At 38.2% G+C, this 16,916-nt stretch overlaps 1 protein-coding gene across 4 annotated transcripts in view; it reads left to right on the forward strand.

Annotated features, from left to right (window-relative positions):
- Positions 1-1,611: 1,611 nt before the first annotated feature.
- The window catches only part of wac (WW domain containing adaptor with coiled-coil), a 108,089-nt gene continuing 92,784 nt past the window's right edge, over positions 1,612-16,916 (forward strand). The window contains exons 1-7 of one of the 4 annotated variants that reach the window (XM_033016249.1): positions 1,612-1,895; positions 2,172-2,205; positions 3,152-3,344; positions 7,277-7,383; positions 11,545-11,660; positions 11,749-11,858; positions 13,521-13,829. In XM_033016249.1, the coding sequence (XP_032872140.1) occupies positions 1,855-1,895; positions 2,172-2,205; positions 3,152-3,344; positions 7,277-7,383; positions 11,545-11,660; positions 11,749-11,858; positions 13,521-13,829 (910 nt within the window). In that variant the 5' untranslated portion in view covers positions 1,612-1,854. The remainder of the gene's footprint in view (positions 1,896-2,171; positions 2,206-3,151; positions 3,345-7,276; positions 7,384-11,544; positions 11,661-11,748; positions 11,859-13,520; positions 13,830-16,916) is intronic. The other 3 variants (XM_033016252.1, XM_033016260.1, XM_033016268.1) reach the window with 3 other exon arrangements.

Here is a 16,916-nt window from a genome sequence, read left to right on the forward strand (position 1 = left end):
GAAATTTTATAAGTAGAATTTTATCCAACTGAAAGATTACAACTTAACAAGTTTTACTTTTATGTAACACTAGTTACGAATGAAACGGCCCCTTTCACAAAATCTATTACTTAGCGTTAGTAAATTCCTGATAAATGCCTGGGGTATATTTTTCTTCTGTGCCTCATTGTGTACCAACTTTGAATCCCAGTTTTGTTAATTTTTAATTTAAAAAAATGCATGCGATTATGAACACATCAGCCGAAAAACCAATGCCAACGTTACACGAAACGGGTCTGAAACTCCAGCGCACACACACGTATGTATGTATTATCCCTGCTATTTGTTTTCAAGATGCCTGCCGCACGTTGACTGACCATGGACACCCTGCAGGCCTAACCTGGCCATTATCATAGAAACATAGAAAATAGGTGCAGGAGTAGGCCATTCGGCCCTTCGAGCCTGCACCGCCATTCAATATGATCATGGCTGATCATCCAACTCAGTATCCTGTACCTGCCTTCTCTCCATACCCCCTGATCCCTTTAGCCACAAGGGCCACATCTAACTCCCTCTTAAATATAGCCAATGAACTGGCCTCAACTACCTTCTGTGGCAGAGAATTCCAGAGATTCACCACTCTCTGTGTGAAAAATGTTTTCCTCATCTCGGTCCTAAAATATTTCCCCCTTATCCTTAAACTGTGACCCCTTGTTCTCCCTGACCCCCCCCCCCCCCCCACCCCCACCCCCACCCCCACCCCCATAGGACAGCACATCCACCATGCACAGAACTCCACTATCCGCCCCATTAACCGACCAGTATCTGTATTTACCCTTCATTTTTCTAAAATGTCCCCCTTGTTTCCAACCACTAATCTGACAACGACTGACAAAGCCACAGCCTCTTCTCCAGCGACCAGACTTTTCTGCTGCTGCTGCTGTTGTAGTAAACACCAAAGATCCTATAGCGGATCAAGGTAGCTTCCTCCTGTGAAATGCAATGGGCTGACGTGTAGTACGCTACGGAGGGGATCCTGGGCATTTCCCCCGCCCATTTTAGTAACCGGAGCCGACCCGACTCGCAGGGCAACAGTTTTTGTGTGTGATATAGGGTTAGATTCATAATTCTGTCAGTTCATACTTCTGTTAATTCTTGCTAAAGAATAAAATGTTTATAAACACACATACATGAATGTGATATAAATGTATATAATCATATAACACACACAATTATATTTCTTCTGATTTTTATATCCAATGATGAACTTTATTTCAGACTAGACAAGGGAACATTAAATAAGAAACATTGTAAACCTTCTCACACTCACACACACTAGGCCCTAACTCCCCCCCCAACCACTACAATGTCCGCTATAGGATCTTTGGTAAACACTCCTTCGATGCGCAGCCCCCGTCACGTGACCCTGCCCCTCCAGCACGACGTCGAATAAAACACACACACATACATAACGCTCACAGAATTAGAAGCGGATTTAACAACACGGATCCGATAGTTTTTACTTCTTTTTCTCTGGTGGTCGTTGACGTTTTGCTTGTTGTTGGCGGCTGAGCGTCTATTGACCGGAAAGAGCCGAGAGGTTTCCGGAAAGGGCCGATGGTGGTCGGGAGGTCGGGAGCAAGGGTGGGCTGTTACCGAGCGCTGACGCGTTACCCGTATGTAGTCTGGGCCTCGTCCTGCTCCTGCTCCTCAGCTCAGTGTTGGTTTGTGTGTGTGAGTGAGATGGATCCCCACAGTTGCTAGTCTCGTAACTGTTTTAAAAAATACACGAACGGTCCCTTTTTCCTGTATAGTCCTGTCCCCTTTAGAAAAATCTAATTTACGTTTTGATCCACTCCACATACAACAGCATTGATGGTAATGTATACAAGGAAACAACCGAGACTCAATGATGGGTAAAATATTTAGGTTTTTTTTTTCTTGTTATTCTTCGAATCTCCTTTTTTCTCTCTTTCGAATTTTTCCCTTCTCGTTTGACAATCCGCCATTTTTGTTGTAAACCAAAATAAGTAAAAACTTGAGGAAATTAATTTCCTCCCCTTCTGGTGACCATTTTACTCGGTGGAAGGTTTTCTAAAATATCTATCTATTTACCGCTTTTCTAGCTAAAAGTTAAAAAAAATGTCTCGCACTACTACCGATCTGTTTATTTTCTGATTTTATTTTTGCAGGTGTCACGACAGGAGGGAATCCCAGCCCTATCAGGTATATTTCGCATAGAGTGAAACGAATGGCATTTACTTTAACGAAGGCTTGTGCGTCTGAAACAGGCCTCAACTCTCCACAACAAGATCGTAAGAAGAGGGGAAAATAAAACGAAATATCGTTTTAAACTTTCTCCCGGAAATTATGCTTCGATTTCTCAGTTTATTCCGTTGACTTTTATAGTTTCTGTTTAGTTTTGAGTTAATTGAGCATGTAAATTGATTCTGAACTATCGCTAGGCCCCATCTGTAGGTTTCTATCTGCAAATTTTCTTTTGGTCATACGGTTTTACAGGACGAAATAAATTGTTTCCTTCGCCATAAATACAAATAGAAACATTGTAATTTCTTAGAATTCCTATGATTTTGCAGTGAAAATATAAAAATTGGTTGATTGGGACAACCGTTTGTCCCGTTTGTATTTTTGCAGCTTTTAAATGCTAAATTCTGGAGGCAAATGTCATTTGTTTAAAATAAATCGTTGAGAAATCCCAAAATAAGTTATTTTAAACTGTCAGTACTGTGTGAAAGCAGACAAACCTGTTTAAATAATATTACTAGAATAGGTAGAAGCAAGAAACTGCAGATGCTGGTTTATATCAAAGATAGACACAATATGCTGGAGTAACTCAGGGGATCTGGCAGCATTTGTGGAAAAAACGAATTGGTGATGTTTTGTGTCGGGGCCCTTCAGACCAATCTGGAGAGGAGTCCAGACCCGAAATGTCTCCGATCCCTTTTCTTCAGAGATGCTGCCTGACTCACTGAGTTACTCCAGCACATTGTGTCTATGTTCACTAGAATAGGTTATGTTTACTTGATTGTTTCTCTCTTGCCAAAACAAATTTGGAAATGCATGGAACTTATGTATGTAGGAGAGACTTGGAATCAAGTGGTTTACTTGTACATAGCTGTCCCAAATAACTTTCGTTCATTATATTTTTCAGACTCTTAAATACCCATCGAAGAGTCACGCAAGCAGCAGTGATCATCGTCATGACAAGGCTAGAGAATCAGGAGATCCATCACCACCCTGTAAAATGCTGCGTCGTTCTAACAGTCCTGAAAATAAACATAGTGATAGTACAGGACATAAGAGTAAAACTGTGCACTCGCATCGAGCCAGAGAACGAGATGGAGGTAAGTTATCGTGCAGACAGCACACAGCAACTCAAATACTTCTGTACAATTTCTTAATAGTTTGCTTCCTCTGTTGTGGGAAACACAGTTTTGTTATATTTATAAAGCTGTGATATAGTTTCCCAAGCAATATCCCAACAACGATTACAACTAATGTGTTTGGATCAGCTGCTAAACCCACCATCTCAAAGTTTGGAGTCAAATCATGAAGCATCCAAATTAATTGTAGGTTTGCATTCAGCAATAAAGCTGTTTAATTTATAAATGCATTGATAATGCAGTTTAATGAAATTCCTCCTGAGAAAATTTCACCAACAATATGGACTATGCAGAGATACTTGCCAACTCTCTTGTCTATTGACTGAAACTATGAGTGTCATAGTTGTTTTTTTTTAACTGCAGTGACTGTTTATATTATTCTAATCATTTATGTTTATATACACACATTTATTGACGGCGTTTTTCATGAATGGAATTGATTACATAATAAAGCAACCCAAAAGTAATTAGGATTTTCTACAACTCGAAGATATAATTGGAGATTTTAGAAGTTATGTCATAAATTTCTATTTATTTAGAGTGGGTGATTAAAGAAGATATTTTGCAAGATTCCCGGCTTTAAGATATAAAATTCAAAACTTTACCACTACAAAATAACTGGGTAGCTGCCCTTCAGTTTGTCGAATTATCTGAAAAAGTAACTTTTTATTTTCCATTCTGCAATAAGAATGCTCCGACTGGACCAATAATATCAGAGTTAGACATCCCCATGCTATAGTAAAATTGATGGAATTTTTGCACTGACTGTCAACGAATTGGGCCAATTAAACTGACAGTGCTTATGCAAAAATCCTTTCCATGCTGTCACCCTCTTAACAGCAGTTTAACAACTGATTTTGGACATAAATGTAGTCCATTCCATGAACACAATGTTATATTAGTTTATTTAAATCTGTTGACTGTTTTTGGAGAATATCAGTTGGATTATACAGCATTTCAATTGACACTGTTTAAATTTATTAAAACCGTTTTTCATGATCATAAACTGTTAAGTAACATTTCAATCATTGTGCTAATTCAACAAACAGACAATGAAATGAATTAGCAGTGGAGTAGCTTTTTTTTCCACATTATTATTCATAAGATCATGTGATAGGAGCAGAATTGGGCCATTCTGCCCATCAAGTCTAGTCTGCCATTCAACCATGACTGATCTATCTCCCTCCTAACCCCATTCTCCTGCCTCCTTCCCACAACCTTTGACACCTGTACTAATCAAGAATCTATTATTCTCTGCATTAAATATATCCACTGACTTGCCCCCCACAGTTTTCTGTGGCAAATATATTTGGTGCCCAAAATTACTCTCAATATTCCAAATGCGGCCTGACCAGCAACTTATAGAGCCACAGCATTACATCCCTGTTTTTGTATACAAGCCCTCGAAATAAATGCTAGCTTTGTGTTTGCTTTCTTGCGCTACCGATTTGACTTGCAGTTTAACTTTTTGGGAATCCTGCACCAGCACTCCCAAATCCCTTTGCTCCTCTGATTTCTGGATTCTCTCCCCATTTAGAAAATAATCTATGCCTTTATTCCTCCTACCAAAATGGATGACTACACACTTTGCTACATATATTCCACCTGCCAATTCTCTGCCCACTCTTGCAACCTGTCCAAGTCCTTTTGCAGAGTCCCTGCTTTCACTACACTACCTGCCCCTCCGCCTATTTTCGTATCATCCGCAAACTTGGCCACAATGGCTTCAATCCCGTCATCCAAATCAGTAATATACAACGTGAAGAGCAGCAGCCCCAGCACCAAGCCCTGCGGAACTCCGCTAGTCACTTGCAGCCTACCTGAAAATGCCCCACTTATTGCCACTTTTTGCCTTTTGCAATCTAGCTAACCTGCTATTCATGCTGGTTAGTTCCCTTAGACACCATGGACTCTCTTCCTTAGCAGTGCCCATGTGGCACCATGTCAAAGGCTTTCTGTAAATCTAGGTAAACAACATCTACTGACTCTTTTGCCTGTCCTGCTAGTTACTACCAAAGAATTCCAGCAAAATTGTCAGGCAAAACCCCTTCACAAAGCCATATTGACTTTTTATCATGAACTTCTAAGTCTTCCGTAACCTCATCCTATATAATGGACTCTAAAATCTTACCAACCACCGAAGTCACACTAACTGGCCTATGGTTCCCACTATTCTGCTTTGCTCCCTTGTGCAGCGGGGTGATATTGGCAATTTTCCAATCATCTGAAACCACTCCTGACTGTTGATTCTTGAAATATCACTATCAATGCCTCCACAATCTCGAAAGCCACCTCTTTCACAATCCCAGGGTGCAGTCCATCTGGTCCAGGTGACTTATCCACCTTCAACCATTTCAGCTTCCCAAGCATCTTCTCCCTGGTAATAGCCCCTCCACAAACTTCCACCCCCGACTTTTGAATTTCAGGAATGTTGCTGGCGTCTTCCACTGTGAAGATTGATGTAAAAAAGCTATTCAATTCCTTTGTCATTTCTTTGTTCACCATTATAACTTCTCCTGTATAATTTCCCAGCACTGCAGCGTACATTCTTGTCTCTTTCTTACTCTTTATTTTACCAAAGAAACTCGTGCTATCCTCTTTTATATTATTGGCTAGCTTACCTTTGTATTTCATCTTTCTCCGTATTGCCTTTTTACCTTTACCCTTTTCTTTAAAAGCTTCCCAATCCTCTGGCTTCCCACTCATCTTTGCAATGCTATATGCCTTCTCTTTTAGTTTTATATACTCTCCTTAACTTTTCTTGTCAGCCACAGTCGCCTCTTTCTCCCCTAGAATCTTTCTTCCTCTTTCCTGCGTCTTCCAAATTATTCCCAGAAACTCCTGCGGTTGCTGTTCCACCGTCATCCCTGCTAGGGTCGCTTTCCAGTCAACTTTGGCTAGCTCCTCCCTCATGCCTCTGTAGTCCCCTTTGCTCAGCTGCAATGCTGACACATCCGTTTTCACCTTCTCACTCTCAAATTGCAGATCATAACTTATCATATTGTCGTAGCTATCTCCTAATGGTTCCTTTAACGGATTCCCGTATCAAATCCGGTTCATTACATAACACTAAATCCAGAATTGCCTTTTCTCTGGTAGACTCCACTACAAGCTGCTCTAAGAATCCATCTTGGAGGCATTCTACAAATTCCCTTTTTTGGGTCCAGTACCAACCTAATTTCCCAGCCTACCTGCATGTTGAAATCTCCCATGACCACTGTAGCATTATTCCATGATTGTAAAGAAGGACCAAAAATGTCTGCTTTAGCAGGATTCTTCTTAATGTTTCCCAGAATTCATTGGTTGACCATCATTGAATTATCATAAACATGGCTGTTGATTTGATACTTATTTAAGTTACTGAAACAAAATAGCATGTAAATAATTTCTTTGCACTAGATATCTACTGGGGAATTATCACAGATCCCTTGCTCAGGAAATTCTAGTTCTGTTCCATTTAATTTCATAGACATCTTGATTTTTTAATTAATCTTTGCCTTTATTCTGTTGTGGCTGTGCCATTACCTCTGCACAATGAATAATAAACTGGGGCAAAGACTGTTGAAACATGGCTTGTCTGAAATTAGTTCCTAACTAATGGACAATGAACAAAGTAGGGAACTCCAGTAGTCCACAGAACTATGGTTATAATTGTCTATCATATGATTAATTGCCATTTGGACAATTTACTGGAGGGTGCTAAATGTTTGTGTTGCTCAAATCTAGGAAGGAATTGATTTATTTTTGGCTGGATTGATAATGGTGTTGCTGGGAGGGAGAAAATTAGTAATAAAATGCTCGATCTTTGCTGACACATATTGAAGTATATTGTTGTTCAGGATAACCTACTTTGTTTATATATGTTTGTAAGAAGTATACTATATTTGTTTCAGGGACCAGCTATTCTCCACAGGAGAATTCACATAATAACAGTACCCATCATAGCTCAAATTCGCATTCTTCTAATCCTAGTAACAATCCAAGTAAAACTTCAGATGCAGTAAGTATTTATTTTACAATTAAGTAATAAAGATATTTCATTAACATAATGGGAGTTATATATTTATGTCTTAGAAAACTAAAACAACCTGATAGCTGGAAAAATAAAGCAATCTGAAAGCTGGAAATTAGCCTTTTTTTGTTTTTCTATTTGCAGAATGATCCAGTGGATATTTTGACATTTTAAATTTGAATGTGATAATATTTCAAGAGGGATTGAGGACTATCAGAATATTTTAAGGTTTCTTCATGGCTCACATTAAACCATTTTGATAGAAACACAGAAAATAGGTGCAGGAGGAGGCCATTTGGCCCTTCGAGCCAGCACCGCCATTCATTGTGATCATGGCTGATCGTCCCCAATCTATAACCCATGCCTGCCTTCTCCCCATATCCCTTGCACACAGAAAGCTATGTAAAGTTTTTGCAGGATAATTCCTTTTGCATGGAGTGAAATGGCTTCAAATATCTAATGCAGGAAACTATAAAGTTAGTATTAGTATATTGTAATATAATCAAATTGCAAATCTTTCAACATGTGGAATCATTTCCTTGAAATGGTCTACAGGTATAACATTATATCTTGCCAACCAATGCTGGATAATAGCATTAGAATTTGCGATCTTGATACTTGTGGAGTCATAAGAACAATCCAACATAGAACAGCACAGCACAGAAATAGGCCTTTCAGCTCACACTATCTGCCAAAACGCATACGAAGACCAAATCTTATCTGTCTACACATAATCTGTATCCCTTAATTCCCTGCATCTCCATGTGTATTACTGTCTTGTATAACTATAGTCTCGGCACGGGTTATTGATAGGGGACGATCATCCATGATCACAATGAATGGCGATGCTGGCTCGAAGGGCCGAATGGCCTCCTCCTGCACCTATTTTCTATGTTTCTATGTCTAAGTCTCTTAAATGCCACTGTTGTGTCTATCTCCACCACCAGCCCCGGCAGCGTGTTCTAGGCACTCACCACCTTCTCCATTAAAAAATCTTGCCCAAGTTTAACTTTGAAACTATCAATGCCTCTCATAATTGTATATACTTCTCTTGGGTCTCCCCCTCCACCTCTGGTATTCCATTAAAAACAATCCAAGTCTGTCCAACCTCTCACCATAGCTCACATTCCTGAATCCAGGCAATATTCTAATAATCCTCCTGTGCAAAGTCTCCAAAAACTCCACATCCTTTCTCTAACAGGGTGACCAGAACTGCATGCAATACTCCAAATGTGGCCGAACCAAATACCAAATCAATACCTAAGAAGCCACGATCTTGATTCTTGCAGGAACAAAAGCAGTTAAATAATTGTAGAAATCTAGATTTTTTTCAAATGATTTCTACATTTAATGCTAACTTTTTATTTTCCATTCTGCAATAAGAATGCTCTGACTGGACCAATAATATCAGAGTTAGACATCCCCATGCTATAGTAAAATTGATGGAATTTTTGCACTGACTGTCAACTAATTGGGCCAATTAAACTGTCAGTGCTTATGCAAAAATCCTTTCCATGCTGTTACCCTCTTACCAGCAGTTTAACAACTGATTTTGGACATAAATGTAGTCCATTCTATGAACACAATGTTATATTAGTTTATTTAAATCTGTTGACTGTTTTTGGAGAATATCAGTTGGATTCTACAGCATTTCAATTGACACTAAGGTGGTCAAAGAGACCTTTGGCACATTGGCCTTTATCAGTCAGAGTATTGAGTATAGAAGTTGGGAGGTCATGTTGCAATTGTATAAGACATTAGTGAGGCCACATTTAGAGTATTGTGTTCAGTTCTGGGCACCATGTTATAGGAAAGATATTGTCAAGCTTGAAAGGGTTCAGAGAAGATTTACAAGGATATTGCCAGGACTAGAGGGTGTGAGCTATAGGGAGAGGTTGAGTGGGCTGGGACTCTATTCCTTGGAGTGCAGGAGGATGAGGAGTGATCTTATAGAGATGTATAAAATCTATGGAGGAATAGATTGGGTAGCTGCGCAAAATCTCTTGCCTAGAGTAGGGGAATCGAGAACCAGAGGACAGGTTCAAGGTGAAGGGGAAAAGATTTAATAGGAATCTGAGGGGTAACTTTTTCACACAAAGGATGGTTGTTGTATGGAACAAGCTGCCAGAGGAGGTAGTTGAGGCTGGGACTATCTCAATGTTTAAGAAACAGTTAGACAGGTACATGGTCAGGACAGGTTTGGAGGGATATTGACCAAGCGCAGGCAGATGGGACTAGTGTAGTTAGCAGGTGTGGGCAAGTTGGGCTGAAGGGCCTGTTTCCACGCTGTATCACTCTGACTATATGACGTAATTCCAAGGAGTGTTTCATAAATGGAAATTTGTTTTTATTTTAAATATTAGCAATTTAATATCACAGGTAGAGTAATGCATATAAATCCTCTATGGCGAAAGGACTGACAATCATATAAAATGTAAAACATTTTTGTATGCATTATTTGAAATTCAAAACATTTCCTCATTAGCATGGCCTGAAATGTTGGGATCAAGCGAATTTTAAATTTATCTCATGCTTTCACATAGTAGAAATGTTCTTATATGTGTATAGTCAGCATAGAATTTTGTAATTCCTGAACACTACAGATAAGTTTATTTGAAATGAATGAAGTACTATAGTTTGCTATTTAAGCATAAAGTGCATTGAGAGAAACCTTAATGTAAACTATTTTTTGTCGTTTAGAAAAAGAAAAAAAATGTTGCAGTTGGTATTCTGAGGAGTTTGTGGTCATTTTAGAAATAAAAATGAAATTTTTGGGAAGTGTGGCATAATTTTAACAGTATATTGCTATCATGCATTTTGATGCATAATGATTGCAGAATTTTTTTCCCATCGGAAAAGTGATATTTTGGAGCATTCAGAATAAAAGATAGCAGAAAGTACCTCAGTGTTCAAAACACAGCGTTCTGAATTCAAACGATCATGTTGAAGCTGTGGGTGGAGATTGGCATGACGTACAAGTTTCCTGGCTGAATCCAGGCCCACAGAAAAATATCATGTTACAAAGTATAATTTCTGCAGTAGATTGTCGTTCAATACTGGGAGTTTTACCATAGCACCATTTCTGAAGTGTGAAAAATTTCCATTTAATATCAAATATATTTTCCTAAATATAAATGTCAAGCTTTCATCTTTGTTATCTGGTTCATATATCCACTGAATATTTAAAATGTTGCTATTTAGCTTTTTTCAGAACACATGTATTTCAAATATTAAGACTAAAGCTGATAAGCACCGTTCATACTTTGATTCTCTCTGTGATTTGTGATTGTACTGCATGTCCTTTTGTACTGAATCACAGCTATGGATACCATTAATTGATTAACATTTAAATTAATATCAGCTAATAGGTCATTAGCAATTTTGGTACAATATTGCAATAACTGATATTTTGTCAGCTGATTGCAATGTGAAAATCATGACTTGAATCTTAAATGTTAGAAAAATGCTTCATGCACAATGTTCACAATGAAATGAAGACAGAGACATGCCTGAAGTAATCATATATATGCCTACAAACAATAAAGAGAACACAATGAGTAGTTAATTTATTTTGAGAGAGACTATTTAATTTGGATGCTGTTTAGTTATTTAGATTGTCACTTGACACCTTTCATCAGCATGCAGATTTATCTGAAGCTGCAACCAGCATGCAATGATCTCTCCATGTTGCACAAACTGTCAACCTGGATTATATGCTCAAATTCCATCTATCAAATTCTAACTGAGTTGCGTGCTACCAACTGGGCCAAGCTGCCATAACGGCTGTCCATGACATTTGTTTTACAGTTGGAGCTATTCTGTTTGCCTTTTGAATGACTGCGAGGTATTACCAAAATCTTTTGCATGAAGCACAAAAATCTCTCTGGCTGTGGAAATACAAATGGATTATGTGCCATATTAAATTATATTTGTGTTCTTTTGTCATTGCATCAAGTATTATGAAAATTGAATCACTATAAAATCAAGTTTTAAATGTGAATCTAATTTAACTATCATTTTTAGCTGCTTTCGAATTGTATCATTGTGGTAGAAATAAGCATTGATTTGCTGTGCAGTGAACCCATTCAGATCACTTACCTTATTTTTTTTATTTTCTCTTTTGATTTAACTCTTTTTGTCTTACTATAGCCTTATGAACCAGCCGATGACTGGTCAGAGCACATCAGCTCTTCAGGCAAAAAATACTACTACAACTGCAGGACAGAAGTTTCTCAATGGGAGAAACCCAAAGAATGGATTGAAAGGTGCAAGTCCTGTTATTTAGAAATTTTGTCAACTATGCAGTTGTTTTAATGGGTGACAGCATCAACAGTTTCTTTTTTGTGTGTGTAGAGAGCAGAGACATAAAGAAGCAAGTAAAGTTGGGCTTTTTAACAGCTTCCCAAGAGATCGAGATTACAGAAGAGAAATGTTGCAAGCAGCTACTGGGTTTACAAGTGGAAGTAAGTAACAAGAGACTTAAGATAAAAACAATACATTGTCAAATTTCTTTTTACAGGATTCATTTAGCATGCAAACTTGGAATCTCTTTAATTTGCATGCATTTTATTGTAAATAAATTGATGAATAATATTTATGAAGATCATTTGGTCGGCATAAATACAAACAATTGGGAGGGGCTTGTTTCTCAGAAACTACATAAAGTTCATATGCAGGTGAAGAATACAATTAGGAAGGCACTTGTATGTAAACCGTTGCACGTTAAGAATTGGATTATAATAATGATTAATTAGAATACAATTAACGATAGTTTAAGTATGCTTATCTGCAGGTTTATGCTTTAATTGTGGGTGCAACTGAGGTTTGCTAGACATTGCTGGGATGGGGCGTTGTCATTTTCGTTGAGATTGAGTGGATTTGGTTTATTTTTCCAAGCATGTAGGAGAATGAGAGGTGATCTTATTGAAATAAACAACTACTTGAAGGGCTGTTGCTGGGACGATGTCTCTTGGTTAGAGTCTTCTACTTGGGGTTACAGCAGATTTGATGCTCTAGAATTGAGTTAAGAAATTTCATCACTGTTAGAAAGCAACTGCTGCTTAGGCATCAAATACGTTTAAGTTGGTGCTCCAAGCTAAAAGTTTTTTTTGTTCATAGTGGGAATTGAATGGTGCTGGGTTAGTATGTAAAGATGAAATTGCACAATTAATTAAATTGTGATCTTATTGAATGTTGGGGGTACGGTCGATGCTATGTTCCTCAAAGTAAAGCAGTCATATGTGAAAAAACTGTCTCATTGATGTTGGGTGCCAGGTTTTGGTGATGAAATTCTGGCCAGAAGTAAGGTTTCTGAAAGTTTGAAGTCAAACAGTGGTTGAAATAACATTATTTTCCGAGTGATGCTAAATATGTAATGTAAATATTACTTTTGGAACTGTCGGAAAATAGGAATCCATGTGAGTTTTTTGGTTTTGGATACTGATTTCATGTTAAATACCTATTTCCCAAACCAAGTCATTTTTGGTTTGGGGATGAAAGTAGTCTGCAAGAGTTGCCAACTTGCCACAGCAACTCCTCGGGAACTAATGACCCTGAATCTTCATCTGTTGAACAATTAAAAGGATTCTGCACATTTGCAATGCCAACATCAATAATTTGGCTTTTCATTAAATGTACAGAACAGACTGATATGATTTCCTACTGCCCAGTTCCTATTTGGAGATTGAGTTTTGTTCAGAATTGGGTTTCTCTGGCATTGACATTCACACCTGTGCAGCCCAGGACATGTGCTGAACATTTACGGTTTAATTCTGAAGCATGCACTAACGAGTGCATGTGCTTTGGAAAATTGCTCACAACCGTTGTTTATATTATCCTGATTTAACTGACATTGTTTTGGAGTTAAAATGTTTGCAAAATTTGCTGCTGCAGAATACATAAATGGAACCAAATGGATGATGTTGCAGGTGTGACACCAAAAGATACAAGGTCTAATGTATCCTGAGAAGATGTTTTGATCCCAACAACTCTTGCATTTTAAAACATTGATTATGAACAATTAATGGGACTGTTAATAAATTAGCCAATAGTGGTCTAATAATTCTAATTTCAACATTTCCCCCTTTTATTTTTTTTGCCACATTTCCTTTGTGAATCATGAAAAGTGGAAGACAAGCATTCCAGCGGTGCCGGTAGTATGCTCTCCCAGAATATTTTGTCCCAGACAAACAGACACAATGACAGAGACTACAGACTGCCCAGAACAGAGACTCCTGGTGAAGCTGCCCCAGTGCAGCACCCCGTCAAACCAGTGGTTCTCCCAACAACAAACCCAAGCACTGTTCCTTCTAGTCCTTTTAGTCTACAGCCTGAGCATCATCCAAAGAAATCCTTTGATGCTAATGGAGCAGCTACTGTACCGAAAGTGCCTACACCCACACCTTCCATCCCCAACCAGAAGACGGAAAAGAAAGGTACGTATGATGGGGTATATTTGACTTCTATGCACGTTTTTAGTTCACTAGTGACACTAAAGCTCATTATTAAACAATGATAAACCAGAATTGAAATATTAAAAAATAATCTCCCTTCTAAAGTTTCTGGACTAATGAAATAGTTCTCAATATTGAGCATATTTATTGTTATGTTTAAAATTAACTTAATCTGTTTGCAAAATTGTTGCAAAACATCTGGAGTAGATGAACATCTATTGAAGTGAAAATGTTAATGCCAAACTGCAGAATTAAGTAATCGAACAGATGCATTTTTGTGAGATTACTCATTATTTGAATTTACAACTACAGTCCACATTTGAATAATGCAGTTGCTCCTTTTTATTGAGTCTCATATTTTGTTCATTGAAATTAATTAAATCTGGAATTTGTGGATGTTAGTGGGCATTTTGCACAGTTGATTTTTGATATTTGTTATATTCACAATTGCATCCGTGCTTATATTCATGCAATTGCTAGTCAACTGAGAAGATTTAGGAAGAGCATTTGTTACAGCAACTGTGATTATGTTTGTATAGGCTCACTTCAAATTAGATTATTGTAGAGGCAAGGTTTGTCTTTGTTTTGTGTAAATAGGTTAGAAAACAAATTTAAACAGGAGGTTATTTAATAAATTATACAGTGTCCTCCATAATGTTTGTGACAAGGACCCTTTATTTATTTGCCTTACTCCACAATTTGAGATTTGTAATAGAAAAAAAATCACTTGTGGTTAAAGTGCACATTTTCAGATTTTATTAAAGTCCATTTTTATACATTTTGGTTTCACCATGTAGAAATTACAGCAGTGTTTATACCTAGTCCCCCCCCCCATTCAGGGCACCATAATGTTTGGGACACATGGCTTCACAGGTGTTTGTAATTGCTCAGGTTTTGTTTAATTGCCTCCTTAATGCAGGTATAAGAAAGCTCTCATCACCTAGTCTTTCCTCCAGTCTTTCCATCATCTTTGGAAACCTTTATTGCTGATAATCAACCTGAGGACGAAAGTTGTGCAAATGAAAGTCAAAGAAGCCATTATGAGACGGAGAAACAAGAATAAAACTGTTAGAGACATCAGCCAAACCTTAGGCTTACCAAAATCAACTGTTTGGAACATCATTAAGAAGAAAGAGAGCACTGGTGAGCTTACTAATCGCAAAGGGACTGGCAGGCCAAGGAAGCCCTCCACAGCTGTTGAAAGAAGAATTATCTCTATAATGCAGAAAAATCCCCAAACACCTGTCCGACAGATCAGAAACACTCTTCAGGAGTGAGGTGTGGATTTGTCAATGACCACTGTCTGCAGAAGACTTCATGAACAGAAATACAGAGGCTACACTGCAAGATGCAAACCACTGGTTAGCCGCTTAAATAGGATGGTCAGGTTACAGTTTGCCAAGAAGTACTTAAAAGAGCAACCACAGTTCTGGAAAAGTCTTGTGGACAGATGAGACGAAGATTAACTTATATCAGAGTGATGGCAAGATCAAAGTATGGAGGAGAGAAATAAATGCCCAAGATCCAAAGCATACCACCTCTTCTGTGAAACACGATGGTGGGGGTGTTATGGCCTGGGCATGTATGGCTGCTGAAGGTACTGGCTCACTTATCTTTATAGATGATACAACTGCGGATGGTAGTAGCATAATGAATTCTGAAGTGTATAGACACACCATTCTATCTGCTCAAGTTCCAACAAATGCCTTAAAACACATTGGCCGGTGGTTCATTCTACAGCAAGACAATGATCCTAAACATACTGTTAAAGCAACAAAGGAGTTTTTCAAAGTTAAAAGATGGTAAATTCTTGAGTGGCTGTCAATTACCTGATCTGAACCCAATTGAGCATGCCTTTTATATGTTGAAGAGAAAACTGAGGGGACCAGCCCTCAAAACAAGCATAAGCTAAAGATGGCTGTAATACAGGCCTGGAAGAGCATCACCAAAGAAGAAACCCAGTAACTGGTGATGTCCATGAATCGCAGACTTCAAGCAGTCATTGCATGCAAAGGGTATGCAACAAAATACTAAACATGGCTACTTTCATTTACATGACATTGCTATGTCCCAAACATTATGGTGCCCTGAAATAGGGGGACTACGTATAAACACTGCTGTAATTTCTTCATGGTGAAACCAAAATGTATAAAAATGGCCTTCATTAAAACCTGACAATATGCACTTTAACCACATGTGATTTTTTTTTTTCTATTATAAGTCTCAAATTGTGGAGTACAGAGGCAAATAAATAAATGACGGGTCTTTGTCCCAAACATTATGGAGGACACTAAGTGCATTACTACCTTTGACCTAATTGATAAAGAGGAGAGCATGATGTGAATTTACTAAGTTAGAGAGGCTAAATAGCCTATTTCTTTTGATTATGGATTCTTGTGCAAGTACCGGTGTACTGTGTTTAAATGTGCCTCCCACCTGACGGCTGAGGTAATATATTGGCTCAAAGCTGGAGTAACTCGGAGGATCAAACAGCATCTCTGGAGAGAAGGAATAGGTGACGTTTTGGGTCAAGACCCTTCTTCAGACTGAGTCAGGGGCAGGGGCAACGAGAGATATAGATGGCGATATAGAGAGATATAGAAGAAATGAATAAAAGATATGCAACAAAGGAACAGTTATGAAGGGAATATGCCATTGTAAGCTGCAGACTCAGTGAAAACAAATTGCAGACAATGCGACTCAACAAGATGACTGAAGCTATCCTGTTAAACAGCTAAACAAGCTGTTTTTTCCCCTTTAAATTGACTTGCAATCAAAAGGGTTGCACAAAATGTTTGTAGCCATCGGCTGTCTCTTTTTTGTATTTTCTGGAATCTAGGCCTGTGATATCACATAACGAAAATAATGTTTTTATATTGCCACTCCAGAAAGGTATGTAGTGACTTTCAGGAAAGTTACTTTTGTTTTTTAAGGATATTCTGACTATGTGGCCAAGAAAGTTGAAGAAATGGTTGCTTTATTCATGCTTGGCAATAAAGAGCTGTTCTTTCATAATCAACTTTAAAGATAATCAAAATTTGGGAAAGATGGGCTTTGAAATGCTTTCCT

The sequence above is a fragment of the Amblyraja radiata genome, chromosome 2, assembly GCF_010909765.2.
Source record: "Amblyraja radiata isolate CabotCenter1 chromosome 2, sAmbRad1.1.pri, whole genome shotgun sequence".
In the NCBI taxonomy this organism is placed as follows: Eukaryota; Metazoa; Chordata; class Chondrichthyes; order Rajiformes; family Rajidae; genus Amblyraja; species Amblyraja radiata.